Source organism: Ptychodera flava, chromosome 5 (assembly GCF_041260155.1).
Source record: "Ptychodera flava strain L36383 chromosome 5, AS_Pfla_20210202, whole genome shotgun sequence".
Taxonomy (NCBI): Eukaryota; Metazoa; Hemichordata; class Enteropneusta; family Ptychoderidae; genus Ptychodera; species Ptychodera flava.
In genome coordinates, this window is record NC_091932.1 from 25388210 (window position 1) to 25407487 (window position 19278).

Here is a 19278-nt window from a genome sequence, read left to right on the forward strand (position 1 = left end):
CAAGGGTTGTATGCAGGCATGCAGCTGATTCAAAATGGCCGGCGCTGGGTTGGTGTGCCCAGCCGATTTCAGGACGATTTCTCGCCAGTAGCATAGGGTAAGGTATGATTTTAGGCAAAGAGGTCAGTCGATCGATTGCTTATGCAACCATCTGACCGTTGACCAGTTTTTATCACCGGAAACGCTCAGAGTTCGTGAATTTCGCTGATTTATGAAATCGGGCGGTGAAAAGCTTTCTTACCTTTCCATCCTATCTGTGCAGCGGTGGACACGGGCCCAAGCCGGACCCAAGCCCTGCAGAGCTCTACAGCCGCTCGGTTAAGCTAGCTCACATATACAGTAATATCACCTACCGTTATTCTTTATTAATAATCAAGTCATGTAGACATTCTACACATTGATGATTATGCAGTGCGTTCGTCGGGCCCGAGCCAGGCAGCCATAGCCATTCGTGTATAATGCCAGTCAACATGTAGGCCTATAGGCCTACACTAATATCACGTACAGTGATTCTTTTATTGAATAATCAAGTCGTATATAGACATTCTGCATATTAAATACGATTATTATCCCAGCAATGTGCCAAACGCCTGTGAGTTGCACCGCCTGAGGGCGACACTGATGAAGGCGCACCGATAAGACTGCAGTGCGCCTATCATATGATGTGTATTTAACCAGTCTCAGAATAAGATAATCTGTAGGCACTCGACTCTCACATTATTCACTTTAAAAAGTAACTTGCTTAGTCAGAGGATACTGGTTCACCTTCGCTAATTTATTTATGTCCTATGTGAATATGCCTGTTTAATATTAACTATTTCAGTTTACATTCACTTTAAGGTTTATTCACATATTTTGCTTGCAGAAATGTGTGAAAAGAAAAAAGGCAATATATATACAACTTTTCTTTAATTTAGATGTAGGGTTAGTATTCACAAGATACTATCTTTGAAAATAGACAAATGACAGTCCTTTTATCGCATAGAGTTTCGCGAAGTGTGCCATGTAACACAGACAAGGAGATAAAAAAATCGTCTGTGCATAAAAAAATATAAAAAAGAACATGGGTGGTTCGTCTGAGAACAAACTACACAAGTACTGGTAACGACTGTTCATAGTTTCAACTCATTGTCTAGGGCAATATCAAGTTATTCACCGACTTTTTCTCAAAACGTAAATCATTTTTTGAACGTGATTACGATGACAGTACCCGAAACTCGGCTTAAAGTAAATTTGCTCAGTTTCATAAAAATGATTAGTGTCTGTGCGTCGTCAGGTTGGCTTCGCATCAAAGCCGTGTAACGTGGCAAAAAAGAAACCAACTGCAGGATTTAAATGGTAGAAAACGCATACAATTAAAATCATAATCTTTTCCGTTCTACCCGTCAAAGAGTGGAAAGTGGACTACACTTGTCCCTTTTATCTGTTAAAAAGCTGATGAAGCGACTGTTCACCTTGCATGCAGTCTTACATGGGATTTCACAGAATATTTGAAACATTTAAGAAAGATCACTCATTCAGCGTGTATTTGGGCGGACAGCACCGAGCGACGACCCGCTACAGTCATTGCGTGAAGGTTGCCCAATATGTTGATACAAAAAAAATGAATAAGCAAACCAGAAAATCGAACGGAAGAATGGAAAACGTACGGAAAAGGAAAGAAACAGTCAGAAGTAGAGGGAAAGAAAAAAGTGAATATCAAATTGGTGCAGTGGAGTTACTCCACGACACTGCCGTCGTCGACAGTGTCGCTAACGGAGTAGAAATCACACGCTTACGTCTCACATGAAGTGGATCCACTACGCCACAGCTCACTCTGAGTAGAAATGAGTAAAAATAATGATTTGAATCTACCAGCTGAGATCAGATTTAACTGACCAACCTGTTGTGCAATCACGCGATTGGTTCTGTCTTTTTGCACCGCCTGAGGGCGACATCATACTGAGAGCACCGATATGATTGCATTGCGCCCATCAAAGGTTTATTTTTATGAAGACTAAAAAGTGGACGACACATGTAGATTCTGTTTGTGTGAAAGCTGATGAAACAACTGTTGACCTTTTATTCGTACATAAATGTTCACAGAATAGTAAACATGATATAAGAGAGATCACTTGTTCGTGTAGGTATGCGGACATCACCGAACGACGACCAGCTACAGACATTGCATGAAGTGTGCCCAATATGTAACTTCAAAAAATGCATAACAAACAAGAAAGTCGAATGAAAGAAAGAAAACATGCGGAAAAGAAAAGAAACACTCAAAAGAAGAGGGAAAAAGAAAAAAAGGTGAGTGCCAAGTTGGCGGAGTGGAGCTACTCCGAGGCACTGCTATCGTCGACAGTGTCGCTAACGGAGTAGAAATCACACGCTTTCGTCTCATATAAAGTGGATCAACTCCGCCATGGCTCATCCTGAGTAGAAATGAGTACAAATAATGACTTGATTTGAGTATACTTGGCAAGCTCAGATCTGATGAAAATGGCTAACCTGCTGAGCAATCACAAAGTAAGATTAGTCATTTATTACCGCTTGAGGGCGTCATTCAAGTTGTAACCCTCGACTAACAGACCACTGGCTGCTCAAATGCCTAAATACATGCAGCAAGACTTTTCACCGATGAATGCGTAAGATCTATGAACAAGCAAAAGATATTCTCTCGAATACTTTTTTATTTTCACAAAAATCTTAACCGAATGAATTTAGCCGCTGTTCAAAATTGACGTTTATAGGCACTGCACCGGTGTGGATGTTGGTGGCAAGTGAGGTGAGTTCTCTGACATTATTCCGCGAACTTGAACGCCGCCGACTTGGATTTGTAACCACTCTGAAGAGTACGAAGGCAACATGATCAAGTTTAAAAATATATTAATATTGAGTGACTGCTATCTCATTTAAAATAAGGTTGGAATTTTTCGCAAAATTAGGGGTATTTTAATGCTCTGGTTTGTTCGACGACAGGATAGAGGGTGTTTATGAAATTGAAGTCTTTGTCATGTCAACCTTCTCCTAGTTTGACAGATGTATATATCGACCAGCACAGTCATCTTTCAAAAATGTCCTAGAAACATTCGCATCTTTTCTCAGGATATTTCTGCGGCGTAAACTTACACTTCAACACCAGGACAAATTAATTACGAACGATTCACATTAAACTCCGGTGAAATATTTTTTAGATTGTATAGTGTGTACCAATGGATCTGAGTTTCTGAAAACAACTATATATACATTCGACTGACACTTTTAATGGCTTACCAGTGTTTGCGTTAAAGTGATCTTGCTCTCCAAAAGTATAGCTACCTAATTTTGTACATTGCCACCAACTCTACCAGGGTATCATTTGTCAAAAAATCCGTTGAGGAATTATAGTCAATGTAGACGTGTTTCATATAGCTGATCACCATTTCCGTTTTCATTGATTTTCACATTCAGGTCAAAACAGGTTCCCTTACACCGATTTGCAAATCCGTCGCCTCCTTGAAGTTCGTGATGTCCGAATTCGATAATTCAACTGAATTTTAATAATTACTCAGTGTATAGGCCGAGTCATGAGTCAAAGCTGTACACTCATTAGTCTAAAAATGAAAATTTTAAAAAATCTCTAGAAAAACGCTGGCAATCAGGGCGCGGCTCATGATGCAGAATGATCGGAGTATAGGGCGCCACCACACGTCTTCTTTCCAAAACAATGAGGTGACTCATTGCACTTCTGGTAATTCGCCTCCGGGATGCAGACTACACCAGACTACATTATTGCAACGATTTGCTCATGACACTTCCAAATGACAAACTGTCAAAATCAACACAATGTACTTTTGTCATTTTTTTGACTTCACACATAAAACAAGCATCTTATGCGAAACTACTGCATTGTAATTTCAGCAGCTTTCCTGCATGTCAAGCTTAACTGTTTATATTGAGAAGCCAATTTGCGAATCTTAAATCTACTACATGACATGGGAACCCACAAGCTCTATCATTTTGCATATTGCTTACCTCAAAATGTCCTCCAATCTTCTGGGAGATGTTTTAAATTCTCGTTAGTAAGCCATATTGTCTTTGAAATGTGACACTATTTCAATCCTATGTAATGAATTTAGTCTATTAAATTCGGGCGCTTAACACGTATACGGCGGCCATATTTGGGTTGCAACGAAAAAATTCTGTAGTTGTTAACATCTAAGTGGTGCGCCCATCGCCAAACTAAGAAAAAACGTTCTGTTGTCACACTTAGGTAAGGCCAAAAAATAATAAATTGTGCTGTTCCGATAACATGGTTTTCGAAAATAGGTAGGTCGGCAGGATTTTTTTTTTCAAAATATTTTTATTTTTAAATATGTATTTTTCAGGGGTTCAGGGCGGCCAAACACTGGCCACAACATTTCTATAAAAAGGTATCATACATGTAAATGGAATGAAAACATAAAAGGCATCCTCGTTCAAGCAAAAATCAAATGCGAACGCATGATTTTACGGGTTTTTTCTTTCTTTTTTTACTTCCGTGTTTACGTAGGCAGGTACAAAATAGGGTAGGTCGGGTTATCGGAACAGCACAATTTTTTTTCTTCGGCCTAAGCTGATTTTTACAAGAGTTGCAATTGATGTCGAACAGTCTTTTCGAAACAAAAATGCAAAAAAAGATGAGGCTAAGGGGCTTCAGATATTTCCTGGACTATTTCTCGCTGTTAACAGACGTGACCTACAATGACAAACCGTGTTTATTCCGTTACTAAAAGCAACGCCAATGCACGACAAACAATCGCCCACTCGAATTATTTGTACATCTGTGATCCATGTCGACCAGTCTCGTTAATAAATAAAACGTTTCACCAAACGCTTGGCAATTATTCCTCTTATCAACCTAGATAGCCACTGCGAAAGGGAAACGTCTGGCAATATATACAGTAAGTCAGGCTAGATTGCATATAATGGGGATCACTGCAACGAAAACAGAACTTTATAGGTTTTCAATGAAAAATCTCGTATGTATGTTGATAGTCAGCATATATATAATATATATATAAAAACATATACATATGCTCATATATATATATGTATATATATGTATATATATATATATATATATATATATATATATATATATATATATATATATATATATTACACCTCACGTATTATCCAGGTACTGTGATTGGCTGAGCCTCACTCACGTGATATAGAACAAAAAGTGATAGAACATGGCTTAGGTGATATAGCCCTGTCGCGTGCATTGATATAGCCCTGTCGCGTGCAGTGATATAGCCCGCTACCACGTTCTGGAATACCGCGCGTTATTTCTGCGCGTACCACATCATCGCGTATATTTGCTTGGAATTTTCTGTAAAGCAATGAGTTTTGAAAAGGTACAAGAAATTAGCTGGACCTGATGTAGAAGACATTTAGTACATTAACGATTAAACGAGAAAAGCTTTAACAACACTGTCTTTGTTTTTATAGATGTTAATTTAAGTTGACCTTCAACTTCATGTAGCATTACGATCGAGCAACAAATAGAACGTTTCACTGTGGTGAGTCTCAATCGACACTTGACTGCATTCTAGGCAAAGTTTCCAAACAACAGTGTTCGGTGTAATAAAATTAATAACACACGCTAGCACGGGCAAGATCACGATTTGTTGCCTGCCCTCGGGCTGGTGCTCATGACGGTAATATTGATGATACCCTCGCCTTCGGCTCGGGCATCATCAATATTACCGTCATGAGCACCATCCCTTGGGCGGGCAACAAATCGTGATCTTGCCCTTGCTGGCGTGTGTTATTATTTAATTATACTATATATATATATATATATATATATATATATATATATATATATATATATATATATATATATATATATATATATATATTTCGGTAGGTGCAATTGTGGCGATCTCTTTGTTTAATTCATCTTGGCTACCAATAAGCGGGGTTTTGCGTCTTGGGTAAAGATATTTCGACACTCAAATTTACACTACACTTTGCTGATTTTCTGTTTTGTGTGGCGTTATTTTGATTCGGAGGCAAAAGAAGAGTAAGTCTTTACAGTCATGGTCTTGTGTGAAAGTCGACAATTCAATTTTCTCATAGATGCAGCACAGGGTATGGCAGCCATTTTGAATTTACAATATCGGTAAATTTCAGGTGCTTTTCCTGAAGCAAAACTACCAAAATTTGCAGTGTGAACAATGAAAGAGAACGGTGTCGCATTTTCTTATAAAACGTTTGAGCAACAGTTTAAAACTTCCTGTTTCAAGTGCGTGCGATGTCTTATCAACTACCCGTTGCCATATTTCACGATATGGAACAATTGACACCTTAAATAACATAAAACTGACAAATGTAATGTTCACAAAAAAGTGACAACACCCCTTATATACGAAGTGTTCACTTTAAAGGCACAGTACTAGCTCTTTTAATATGTTTTCTTTAATTTTGTTTCATAAACACAGTTAACACTGAAATACATCTCAAAAGTTTACACAGGCTACTCAGCTATCACTTCTTGCGGACTGGGAGGCAAGGACATTGATGAAAACGTCGTGTTGTTTCAAGGGGACATGGGGGAATCGACAACAGCCTTAAGGTACTCTTCCTTGGAGAAAATTCAAAATATAACGCATAGCACAAGAAGTATCTCTTTGTGATACTTGCTCAAGATACCACACCATTCTCACTTGTTCGAGCGCTCACTGTCCCTAGAGGAAGCACGGTGTATGGCAGCCATTTTGAATTTCAAATATATCGGTAAATGACAGGTGCAATTTTGTTTCTTTGAAGCACCGACCAGCTCCCATTTCAAGTCAGAGGCTCAAACGGCATAAGCGGATGTCAACATATGAGCAACATTATATCATCTTAAAAGCAACATTCAATACAAAAATGAAGTCCATTAACCTCGTTGAACGAATTTCACCATATATTGCATGACTGTAATAATTTATTATTAGGATCTAGAAACACTAGAAACGTTGATTGAAGTAAGTAATTAATACTTTATTACACTATTGAATACGTTTTACTTTGACGCAATTTTGCTCAAACAAACGGAATATGTCAATAAAAGCTTGATATCATGTGTACATACATGCCTTGTATCATGTGACACTGCACTCCGACACTGTGTACAGCTGTGACACAAATCTGTAGCTGTACATGTACTTCAGGCAGTTTTATTGTTGTTGTTTTGTTTTGTTTTTCAGGTTTAGGGGCATTCCCTTTCGATCTAGCGCACAGCAATATGACGAATGAGGTAACACTACACGTACTTTTATCCCAATCATGCTATATACGAGTTCAGTAAACGGGAGCACATCTGCAGACATCTGGTGTTGAAAACAAAAGCAAAATTTTAGGCGGCCGTTGGCCCAGTAGCCCATCACAGATCACACCAAACTTATGCATTATTCTTTCCCTTTGTTTCGGGTTTTCTCCTATCTTGATCCACCATGAATGGGTATGCATGAAAAACTTTACGATATGCAAAACAATGTCACATGCTTCCATCTAACGCACTTTCGTGGAGAAAATATAATTCTCATTCGTAGGTTGATGATGTTGTATTGTGAAAAGCTGGGTTTAATCTATACGCGTGCGTAAATAAAGCGACAGAAATGTTCACAAAGATCGTTTGTTTGGAAAAAAATCTTTTTAATCATCATGATTTCTTATTTTCTGTCACACTTTCAGATATTGCAAAACAACAACGGTCAACGAAACGGTCAAATCACCGGCAAACCAGCCAATCATTTTACACGAGTACAGCTAGTTCGGCAATAAATTTATTTGACCAGCGTTAAATTCACTGGTACATGAAGCAGTGAATATTTGGTTTCCCTTTTTTAGAAGAATTTATACAGTGTAGGTTGAATTATCGCCTTCATTAGCCTTTTAACAGGTACGCCAGTATAAAATCCGGCAGAGGGAGATCGCACATATTCATCACTGCACTGTTTAAATAAGCTGTATCTTTTGGCTATTTTTTCAGAATTTTTGTTTTGTGGTTTTCCTACACTTTCTGCATTGAATCCCTGAACTGTAATTTAATGCCAAGTATTTAGCATATCAACACAACCTATATAAGGATAATCTCCATTGTTATTGTTGGAAATTGTATAATCAAGTCCGGACTGGAATTCATTTGTAAACAATAAACAATGATCGCTACACATATACAAGCTGTGTTGACAAAAAGAACACTTGAAATTTCAGCGTGACAAACGGATTAGGGTCAGACACGGTATTTTATATACAGAAGCAGAATACTGAAAAACTGCCACAAGTTACAGCTTATGTCCCTTTAAAGGTATACAGTCACCTGTGATCTGAATATCCCCATATGTGGTCAAAGGGGCGTTCCTTGGTATTCAAAATGCCCATGTGAGGGTGCTGTTTTTAAAAAGCAGCCACCCGCTTAAAATCTGTGATTGGTTAGATTTTCTCTTTCTATGGTAACTGTGGCAAAATTGGAACAGGTGACAGTATACCTTTGAGACCAGCCAAATAAATTTGTCAAATATTACTGTATCATCTTATTATGAAGGGCGTACTGCTCGGCGTTTTTCCATCTCGCCGTTCGTTGAGGATTGCAAGCTCTGTAAGTCACATTAATTTAAAGCCGAAGGCCACGTGTTTTGTAATCAGTCTTTTCCTAAAAGTTACAACTTACCAATCTACATCAGAGCATCTAAGCAACACATTTTAAAATAAAAAATATTTACACAGTAACGTAAAAACCAAATGAATGAAACACACTATGTAGTACTTTTACCTATAAACTGTACATATGTACAAAAATACGTAACGCAGATTTCGGTTTCCTTATATTCATAAATATCGTGATCATAACAATGTACAAATGTTCTATTAGTAAGACTTGTTGAAGGAATGGTCATAATCAAGTCTTCTTGAAAGAAATATTAAGTCTTCTGAAAAAATGTTTCATGTAAAAAATTGTATCTTGGTCAATGACTTTGGCACAAAACAAACTTCTTTTCCGGTTTATGTCAATTTGTCAGCTATGAAAATAAAATAAGTAGTCCTTTGGCACAACCGACGTAGGACTGCAGTCTGTGACGTCATATGACGTCACGAGAGCGTAGAACTATACGCATTGATGCCGGTTCAGAGTCGTGAAGCCCACATGCTGTTTTCACATCCTGCCGGCTTTCCATAGCGTTTTGAATTCGTTGAATTCGATGACCCCGTCGCCGTCGTCGTCGATGAGTTGCATCATTCGCTCGATGTCCTCCTCTTCGACGTCGCCTGTCTCCTGCAGCGCCGTACGCAGCTCGGCTATGGTGATGAAACCGCTGTGGTCGGCGTCGATCTTCCTGAACACCGTGAACGCCTTCTCGTGTTCCTCGGGCGTTAGATCGTCTGCGAAAAAAAAGGGAAAAGTGAAAGGTTTCAAATTTACATTTCACTGATCTCCCGCCTCGTCAAATGTACTTTTAGCTGAATTCTCAATATCGGCCTGTGATTGTAATTATAGGTGACTAGGTCTTCATTCCCCTCTCAACTTCGGCCTTCTCGTCTGTCTATTAACTCGTCCCTCTATCAGACAGTCAATAACTGTGTCAATCTATACTATCCACCCATCGTTCAAAGTGCGTGAGTCTTTCCTGAAAAGTCTTACTTTCAATGAATTTATCTGTCACCATATTTACATCCTATGCTTCAGTTTTACTCCCAGATCACAAGACAGCAACACCATTGTGATCCTCGTATCGTCTAAAACGGCCAATCTCTTGAATCAAAATATTCCATCGTGTATTTCCAAAATGTAGGTCACACATAATATATGATATATTAACCAGATAACGTGGGTACCCGCTATTGCAATTTGAGTGTAATGAAGTGTGGCTTAGCAGTAGCGTGTCAACGTTTATTTTGGAAACTCACACTCAATATTTTGCTTAATTTTGACACAGTTTCAATACCTTCACTCTCGAAGATTTTAACGACAAAACTTATCACGCCATTGTCCGATTAACGCTTATCTTTTCGGCCTGTGTTTATCATGTTCCCACCAAATATTGACATCTGCAGAGGCCAATTGTTTTAGTCGACTCGAAAGAAAACGGGGTGGTGTTTACCTAGCTGTAAAGTCACACTTCGACGACGTGAGTAGCATGTTTAAACGGCGCTACACGCTCTCCATTTTAATGGGTCAATGTGTTTGTGTAGCTATGGCATCGCTATTGTATGGAATAGCTTTAACAGTTTGTCAACAGCGCGTACTGTGTTCAATTGTCCCCTTTGAAAATTTCCCTAACGGTGAAATGAAAGAACTAGATAAAGGATATTTTGTCACTGATGCCGTACTTGAACATTGCACAGTTTAAGCAAAGTTTTTCTCGTTCGTTTGTTCGTTCATTTTTCTCAATTATAAATTGTAAACTCTTGAATTGTAAGTTTTGCACCTTCTTAAACCCTTCCAAACTTGGAAATCCTCCTTTTTAGCGTACTTGTTTCAAATATCATTGAACAGAAATCGTGTTTGCATTTATAATGTCATACCTCGCCCTGATCTTTGATGTACGGTTCTCCCGTCACGTGATAAAAAGGGCGGGGTCACTCAACTTTTGGCAATGAAGTTGAGACTGTTTCCTTCCCCAAGGTTTATAGCAAATATGTCATAATCATATATATCACCATGGTCGGTCTGCTAACTTGATCGCTATACCAAACACTGCGTTGGTTTTACGTTTGGTACGCAGGCTATTAGCACTGACTAACGGCCGGCTACTACCTCACATGGGTTTCAAAGGAAGGAAAATATTGAACCGAAGAGAGAAAAAAACATTCAGCTCTGAAAGAAAGTATTATACAGCAAGTTGTTTGGTTATTTGCAAACGTTTTCGCAGACTAGCTTTTCTTTCAGGTTCGCAGAGGTTCTGAAAAACAGGGAGAGTTCAAGATTTCAAACAGAGTGTAGCGCCAGGTGCCCGTTTTGGACTATTGCAAATTGAAAATCTTCACTACACTAGAGTGGCATTCTCAATATTGCCCTGTAGTATTTACGCACTGTAATGATGGGTTGCTGTGTTTTTCCATCGGTCGTGGAAATTCATATCGATTGTATACGTTTTGTTTATTGCCGTTGGTATGTCGTCTGTGTGTACATTCCAGGTAGCAAAAACAAGAACGCAAACACCTGGAGGGGCTAGTCACAAACCAACTCATTATGCCTGCTTGTAGCTGGGTCCCGAGCCTAAAGGGGTTCCTATTCGAATTTTAGGCAAAAGGACTGCTATAGAAATTATTACAAACCATTTTCACGGTAAATGGTGTAAGTATTCAAAGCATTCCTATGAGCTGTGAGGTCGTCTGTGCGACTTATTCAAATTATTGTACCCTGGCGGGAAACCCGATGGCGGCAAACTTTCTGTCGTTCAGTAGAATTGAAGAGATCTGCTTTATTCCAGTCGGTCCTTGCCAAATCAGACTCGTTAAACAACCGAAGGTCATCTGCCTCAATATTTGCATGTACTGTTTTCTGTCTAGTGTTAAAACTTTGTAAATTGTTTTTAAAATCTCACCAGTGTTCCACGCTGTGAAGAATTATACCCGTCTGTGTGCAGCATGTGATTATTTCTGTCAAGTGAGTATGGCAATGGTATGGCCAAATAAATCGCTTTGCATCTTGATTCCATGAAAAATCGGTGTGTGAATATGACTTATCAATAGAAGCGATTGCCCGTCGTTAATGTTAGTCGTCCAATCTTGTACTTTTCATCTTTCTTCTACAGCTGTTCATCCTTCAGGTATTATCATACACAAACATTAATTTTCTGATGCCGTTGCCCCCCCCCTCTCTCTCTCTCTCTCTCTCTCTCTCTCTCTCTCTCTCTCTCTCTCTCTCTCTCTCTCTCTCTCTCCTCTTCTCTCTCTCTCTCCCTCACGGATGTTTGCACAGTGGCCAACAATTGACATGTTGCACATGTGACATTCCATAATGAATACTTAGTAATACGGTATTGAGATAGAGTTTATATGCCGTACAACTTTTCCTTTTGTTAACATGGGGTACAACAGATAAGGAGAATTTTTGTTATTTTATGTGTATCTCGAAGTGTTATCGACGATACAGAAGTTGTTAGGGTGTGACAGATGTCTCCGTACAGACTTGGGCATATCGTTTGATTTACGACGTGATAAAGTGGGCCCATTGTTGAATTTATTGTTGTAAATGATCTGTGTGAGGTCAGCAGTGTGCCGCGCTTTAATTCGCCTGATTGTGCGCAGTTTTGTAAACTGTGAGAGTGCGCTGTGCGCAGACATGAAAACTGTTAACATGCTATCTGCCATTAGTAGTTGACGAAAACAATATGATATATGTACAAGGAAAGTACTACAATACGGTCTTTGTTGTCTGCGGAAGACCATTACGACGTTGAACGACAAAGTCATTGCCCAGAAACGAGCTGGTAACGATGGCAACATCTCTATTGAATTTGAGAAAAAAAAGTGCGTGCTGAACCGTGTAACTGTCTAGCACATTTTCTTATAAGGGGTTACAATGAGGCAGAAGAAACACGGAGTAAAATCGTAAATGCTCGATGCGCGACCGACTAGCATCATGGGATATGTCTAATTAGTGAGGTAACTGTTCGAAATACGATGATCTTGCATTTGCAAATAACGCGTCTTCAGACGAGATGTTTATATAAACCCTAAATTTGGTTCTACAAAGCGTTTAGGTAAATGTTCCCATCTCATCTTTTCATGAAATGTAAGACAGACATAGATAGATAGATAGATAGATAGATAGATAGATAGATAGATAGATAGATAGATAGATAGATAGATAGATAGATAGATAGATAGATAGATAGATAGATAGACAGACAGATAGATAGATATATAGATAGATAGATAGATAGATAGATAGATAGATAGATAGATAGATAGATACACAGATAGATAGATAGATAGATAAATAGATAGATAGATAGATACGGACAGATAGATAGATAGATAGATAGATAGATAGATAGATAGATAGATAGATAGATAGGTAGGTAGGTAGGTAGGTAGATAGATAGATAGATAGATAGATAGATAGATAGATAGATAGATAGATAGATAGATAGATAGATAGATAGATAGATCCAGATGATGTCAACATCCCCGGTTATTTTTTACAGAGGCATAAGCTGTGTGTTTTGTTATAATTTGTTTTGGAAGATGTACGTATCTTCTCACAATATTATTGACATCGTTAGAATGGTTGATTAGCTAATATACATACAGGCCAAAGTGTTTTACAATTTACTTGTCGAACTACATATTAAGTGTCGTTTTGCTTTCTTAGGATACACTCTAATACTTATACGTTCAAATATGACATCAGTCATATTGTTATGCATGAGACTAAAATGGGAAATCGCCATGGCAACGACATTGTCATAATGTCACGCATGGTGGAAGGTAATACCACGCAACAATTCCAAAATTGTACCCCTGTGGATTCATCCAGATGACGTCAAACGGTAGCGATTTTCAAAAAATGTGAAAGACACAATGGAACCATCATACACATCAAGTATGCTGTATTATGTCTTTTATAATTAAGTACTGTGACTTTGACATTCTTCTGTTCCATACGAACGATGATTCTAATTAGTAAATTACTTGCAAAGTACATTTTAATTTACTCTTCGCTTATCAGAAATATTGTTATGTGAACAGTTGGTTGTTTGAGTGAATTAAGGGGTTACCGTATTCTTACTGTACAATCGCTATCTAAACACACATAGTAAATATTAAGGTTATCCAGTCATTGAGATGAGCAAAGTCTTCTTGCAATGGGACTATAGTTGGTCTCTATAGCTTTGAATTTTCAAAATTTTTATGTGTATTTGTTTGTATCTTGGTCATTGTTATCCAACTAATTAATATCACGTTGTATTTAAAATGTCGGGTCAAATTAATCGTCAACCGTTGATGACTCATCAACTTTGCAACAAATCATACTGAGACGATTTCTCAAGCATGTATTCAAAGTGAGCACGGTAAACGGTTACAAACATCTCAAGTTCGTCGCTGCACCGGCAATTCACGGAGTAATTGTTTGTTAAAATATTTGCCTCGAAAGGTACACTGCCGAGGGGGCTGATCAGAATTGATCCAACATGCAAATGTATTTGTCTTTCGAGAGTGGGGTACTTGTAGCCTGGTCAAAGGGATACTATTAATCATGGCTTCGTGGTTTAATGTGTCATAATTTTGTGCGCCATGTTTTGTGTACTGTAGGTATCATGTTTCGGTTGAAAAGCAGCTAATGGTACAGGCGTAGTGCATTCGCTTCTGTTTTGACAGAGGGTTACTACCTTGTCGTTATGTTGCCATGGATAGACCCGCTATACATATATCTGTCTTGTAATGATTTGTAAACGCCCCTGCCGCCTAGAGGGTTCAGACGATAATAAATCTTGCATTCGCGATTCAGACTGGGTTGTTTACGTCATAGGTGAGAGTTACTTCAACGTCAGCTCGTTTTGCAATATTCTCTTTCTTTGCAGAATTGGCGAATCGTGAAGCTCTCCCACGATAGATCTTTCTTGCGGCTGTTAATTCCCCCTTCAAATATAGTTTTGGAAACGAAACAAGGTAAGGAACGACAGAAAAAACATCTTCTAGACCGCGTCCCCATTTTGTAGAACTCTAAGAGTTGGTCGACGCATAGACCCTCGTTTTTCTCGTGGGTCTATGGTCTACGAAAGGCGAAAATAGAAATTCCCGCTCACTGTGACTTGCAGACCTCTGTGGTGACTTTTGGCCAGAAGGGTTGCCCCCTTTGATCCAAATCGCTGACCGAAGACAAAAGAAGGCCTAGTCTTTGTGTGCAATTAATTCAACACGTCTGATGACACTTAAACAGTCTATTCAATGCAATGAGAACGACTTAGTCACACAAAACCGGAATAACAGTAAATACTCGAGGCATTAATGATCCAGGTTTTTTTTATTTTCCTGTCTTTTTCAACGACTGGCGACTCTGTGATAACAACATTATGATATCGACTCCACTGGACGTTCTATAAACACATATCAAAATTTTGCAATTTTCTGTAGCATAAAGTAGTTTTCATTTTGTATCGAGGCAGCATCATAAAGTTAAGGTAGCTATTTGACTACAATGTCTATTTGACTATAATGTCTGTTACAGTTTCAAAAAAAATCGATAACACCTTTCATGAAAGCATAATCAAGATCGATAAATGTTTAGTTATCTATTACCTGAGCAGACAGGAGAATATTATCGTACACAGTGATACTTAAGGCAGAATACATGTAAGGGAACAGATAGTCGGACTCTCAAATTTTTACAAATTTTTTCTGATCTACCACTTGTGGGGGTCGTTTTAAAGCCCTTGGAGTGAGAAAAGTTTTTCATCGTCATCGTTTTTCGAAAATTTTAATTTTCCCCATAGATTTAACGCACGGATGGCGGCCATGTTGAATTTCATATTTCTGTAAATGTTGGGTAATTTGTTCCTCTACTGCCAAACTTTGCACGGTGACCGCCGATTTTTATTCTCAAATTGGTAAGAGTATGGTTGAAAGTTTCATTGAGGAAAGTTTGAGCAAAATGTTAAGTCGTTCACTTTCGAGGCGCGTGGCACCTTTATGATAAGTTGGGCGCATTTTCATTATTTTAATTAGGTACACGAATAGGGTCTGATTATTGATACTAAGAGGATGTTTTAAATGCCAGTTAAAGGGACAAAGTCGGCCATTTTTCATGAATTTTGTTTGATGGAAGATACCACTTATATTGTTTGATATGTTGAAAGATACTGAATGAATGGGTGACCATGCATATATTCGACCCCGATTTTAGACACGATACATGAATCCAAATTAATGGTCATGACCATTAATTCATTTTCGCGATGATTTCATTTAATTTGTCTAAAACCGGGGTGGAATATATGCATGGTCACCGATTTATTCAGTATCTTTCAACATGTCAAACAATATAAGTGGTATCTTCCATCAAACAAAATTCATGAAAAATGGCCGACTTTGTCCCTTTAAGCGCATGTCGTCCATTTTGTCGAGTGAAGTAACTTTTCTTTTCACATGTCGCCAAATAAACCAAAACGGTGATATTATTTCGTAATCCACGCTGCTATTTAGATTCAGTCAATGTTTTATTCCTTTGTACTTCGTCATCTTAAATCTAATAACTAAACCAAGAAATGGATGAGGGAATGCACTCAACCGGAACTGGAGACAATTAGGGCTGTGGCGATACGTCAAATAGACGAATTGGTCAAGTTGCCGCGGAGGTCAAAGGTTGGACCCATGGCAACGCATTGAGTCTTATAACATGGCAATATTGTGACAGTAGGCGAATAAGTTAAATACTGCTCAGTGTCTAGTAGGCTAAATTGACTGCCAATGGATTGTTGGTATATCCATATCTGATTTTGAAAATAAGATATCTAGAAAATAACATCCAACATGCAATAAAATATATCGAATAACTCCTACGTGCTGTGAAGACATGAGGCAGACGACTCTGAAGGCAAAACCGTGCCATACACTGAGGTGGTGTTTGCCTTCCCGGATATTGGAACTCACAGAAATAAACCCGCCTATATAGGCATGATGATGAAAAGCGGTACGATCAACGCGTCAAGCTAAACGGTATTTTGACCAGAGTTCAACCGATGAAAAGGTGTGACATGTCACTGAGAGTCGACGATATCGGTAAAAGACATCGGACATATATTTCATGCCAGAATGTCTAGCTGCCATCTCAAATTTCACTTTGTCACACCGTAACTATTAATGTAGACGAAATCTTCGCGGGCTGGGGTTTCTTGAAGCTACTACGTATTTGACTTACGAGACTCACGGATATTTTTAACAACGAACCGTACAAAAACGGTCTTGCATGGAGGTTTTTTGTTTATATCACTGACCTACCCGTGTAGTACGCATGAATTGAAATCACAGCGGGGTAGCCTATACTGGACCCCTTTCTATTTATATTGTTTCAGCACCACGAAAACAAAGCCTTTCACTGATTTTTTTGTCAATACCTACCCGACGACTGACTCGATCCGCAGCCCATAGTCCCGGCAACAGGTTGTTCACGAACAGCTGCCGTGGAGGAAAAAAAAATCACCCGTTCTTCATACACCGCAAATGTCGCCAGATGCGTGATGACAGCGTGAAGCAGCAACCCGTCTCCACTGTCTTGATATCGCGGTCTGTTCAAAGGAGACAGGCAGAGCCACGGAGAGCGCTGACCTAAACAAAGCCTCTAGGATGGTTACGATCAGTCCATTGTAGTCAGCGAACAAAGAACGGTAGCCATTCGTCCCTTCGCCCTCTTCACTGGCTTGAGTCCACTATCTTTTGTCAACAGCCCCGATGAATGGCTCTGTATGCATGTGAAAGCGTCGTTCACATAATGAGCCCTCCGCATCTCTGTGACACAACGACTCCTTGGATACAGGCGTGACCCCGAGAAGCGGGTGACGTCGGCCGCCCTGTCCACAGACACCGCTCTGTCTTACATTGTAAGCCACCCGCTACCGTCGATGACAACTTCCCGTCACGATGTATTTTTTCGAAGGTTTTGCATTACACAAGTTGCGTCGCACAGAGATTACGGTGACGTTTTGTAGGGTTTCCGCTTTCCGCCTCCGTTGCCTTGACGACACTGGAAAACGAAAGGTCTCTTTGAGGGCGCACTGGTATTATCACGACGTCCACGACTCCATTTTGCATGATCATGTTTCTTGTTTTGAGCAAACAGTCAGTCATATAACCTGCCTATGAAATACGACTACACTTTACGTACAAATTTAAACGTATCATAATTATATCTGCTCAATGATTCAGATACCTGACAATGCTCCTAATGGACAATTATGGATGGTGGGAAACCCTAGGCCTCGCAACGATAGTAATCATTAATTGAAAATTTCACCTAGAGATAGTATGATAGACGGAAAACGAATATTTGCAATTCCGACTACATATGGACTTCCATTCAATTAATTTCATAAAGACCTTAAACATTTTTGACGAAAATAACAGGACAGTAATACAATTAGCTTGATGATGATAATGATGATGATGATGATGATGATGATGATGATGATGATGATGATGATGATGATATGTTTGGTTTTCTTGTTTGCTGTTGTGTGTATATACATATGTATATATACATATAATATATATATATATATATATATATATATATAATTATATATATATAATATAGATATACCGTATATGTACGCATAAATAATATTTGCATACATACCTACAAATCTACACACACAGATACATACAAACATACATACATACATACATACATACATACATACATACATACATACATACATACATACATACATACATACATACATACATACATACATACATACATACTGAAATTTCTGTAGGGTGTTGATCAGAAGAACGTGAATATTTCAGCTTGAAAGAACTTTGAACATTTCAAATCATTAAAGGTAAATTTTTGTTGTTCTCGACCAGCTTCTTTGTATTTTCTAACAAAATAGAACTTGTCTGTTCCACTCTAAGTGTGGCTTGTGCTGATCATTTTTGTATAAAATTAAACGAAATCATATTCCTCGGTATGCTGTAAAAATTAGCTGTTGATGTATAACCAATCAACATCAGAACAATTAGGCATGATAGAATAAATCTCAGTTTAATGACTTTTCAAACTCTAAGGGTACTACAAGAAAATGGCTCTTGGATATTCAGTTTTGAATGTCACGAGGCAAGATGAAGAATTCGCTGGTACTATCCGGAAAATCTTTAGGGTAAGTAGTCTTTGCCGGTGAGGGCGGGCTACACAAGGAGTCGCCAAGTTGTAAAGAAGTCGGTCTACAACAGATGTTGACATTCACTTGGGGTAATCGGAACTTAGACGGAGTTACCTTGACCCGAAACTTGGCTCATGTCACCAGACAAGTACAAATTTTATGCACTGACCTTGTTGTTTATTGTTAATTTGAAACTGATATTTCGTTTTTCCCTAACATGATTCTTTAATTTGTCAAAAGTCTGCTACCCATGTTTCGTTATTAATACGAGATCACAAAACAAGACATCCTTTAAATATATCAAGAATGCACGTCAACATGAAACGGACATTATAAGAAAAAGTACAAAATCAACATGGAAAAATTAATGCACGTGAATGATATGTTTTGGGCAGCTTTATTACAAGCTTCTAGCTGATCAGGATATGAAAATAAACTTTAATCCCAAATA

At 38.6% G+C, this 19278-nt stretch overlaps 1 protein-coding gene and 1 long non-coding RNA gene across 3 annotated transcripts; one reads left to right on the forward strand and one right to left on the reverse strand.

Moving 5' to 3' along the window:
- Nucleotides 1–5915: 5915 nt before the first annotated feature.
- LOC139133361 (uncharacterized) lies at nucleotides 5916–7816 on the forward strand. 2 transcript variants are annotated; one of them, XR_011552574.1, is made up of 3 exons: nucleotides 5916–6586; nucleotides 7203–7252; nucleotides 7690–7816. It is a non-coding gene; the product is annotated as an uncharacterized lncRNA (long non-coding RNA). The 2 variants fall into 2 exon arrangements; XR_011552573.1 differs by lacking the exon at nucleotides 5916–6586 and having other exon boundaries at nucleotides 6593–7252.
- LOC139133360 (uncharacterized) lies at nucleotides 7630–17629 on the reverse strand. The gene is made up of 2 exons (XM_070699918.1): nucleotides 17065–17629; nucleotides 7630–9378 (listed from the first exon to the last, which is right to left on the reverse strand). The coding sequence occupies exons 1-2, from the start codon at nucleotides 17090–17092 to the stop codon at nucleotides 9152–9154; spliced, it is 255 nt and encodes an 84-aa protein (XP_070556019.1). The 5' UTR covers nucleotides 17093–17629; the 3' UTR covers nucleotides 7630–9151.
- Nucleotides 17630–19278: the final 1649 nt, after the last annotated feature.

What these genes read in the sequence shown, in the direction of transcription:
- LOC139133360 (XM_070699918.1), bottom strand. Translation starts at nt 17,092, where the DNA reads ATGGGCTGCGGATCGAGTCAGTCGTCGG. An exon ending in CGGATCGAGTCAGTCGTCGG is followed by an intron (nt 9,379 to 17,064) that starts GTAGGTATTGAC and finishes TTTTTTTCGCAG; the next exon opens with ACGATCTAACGCCCGAGGAA.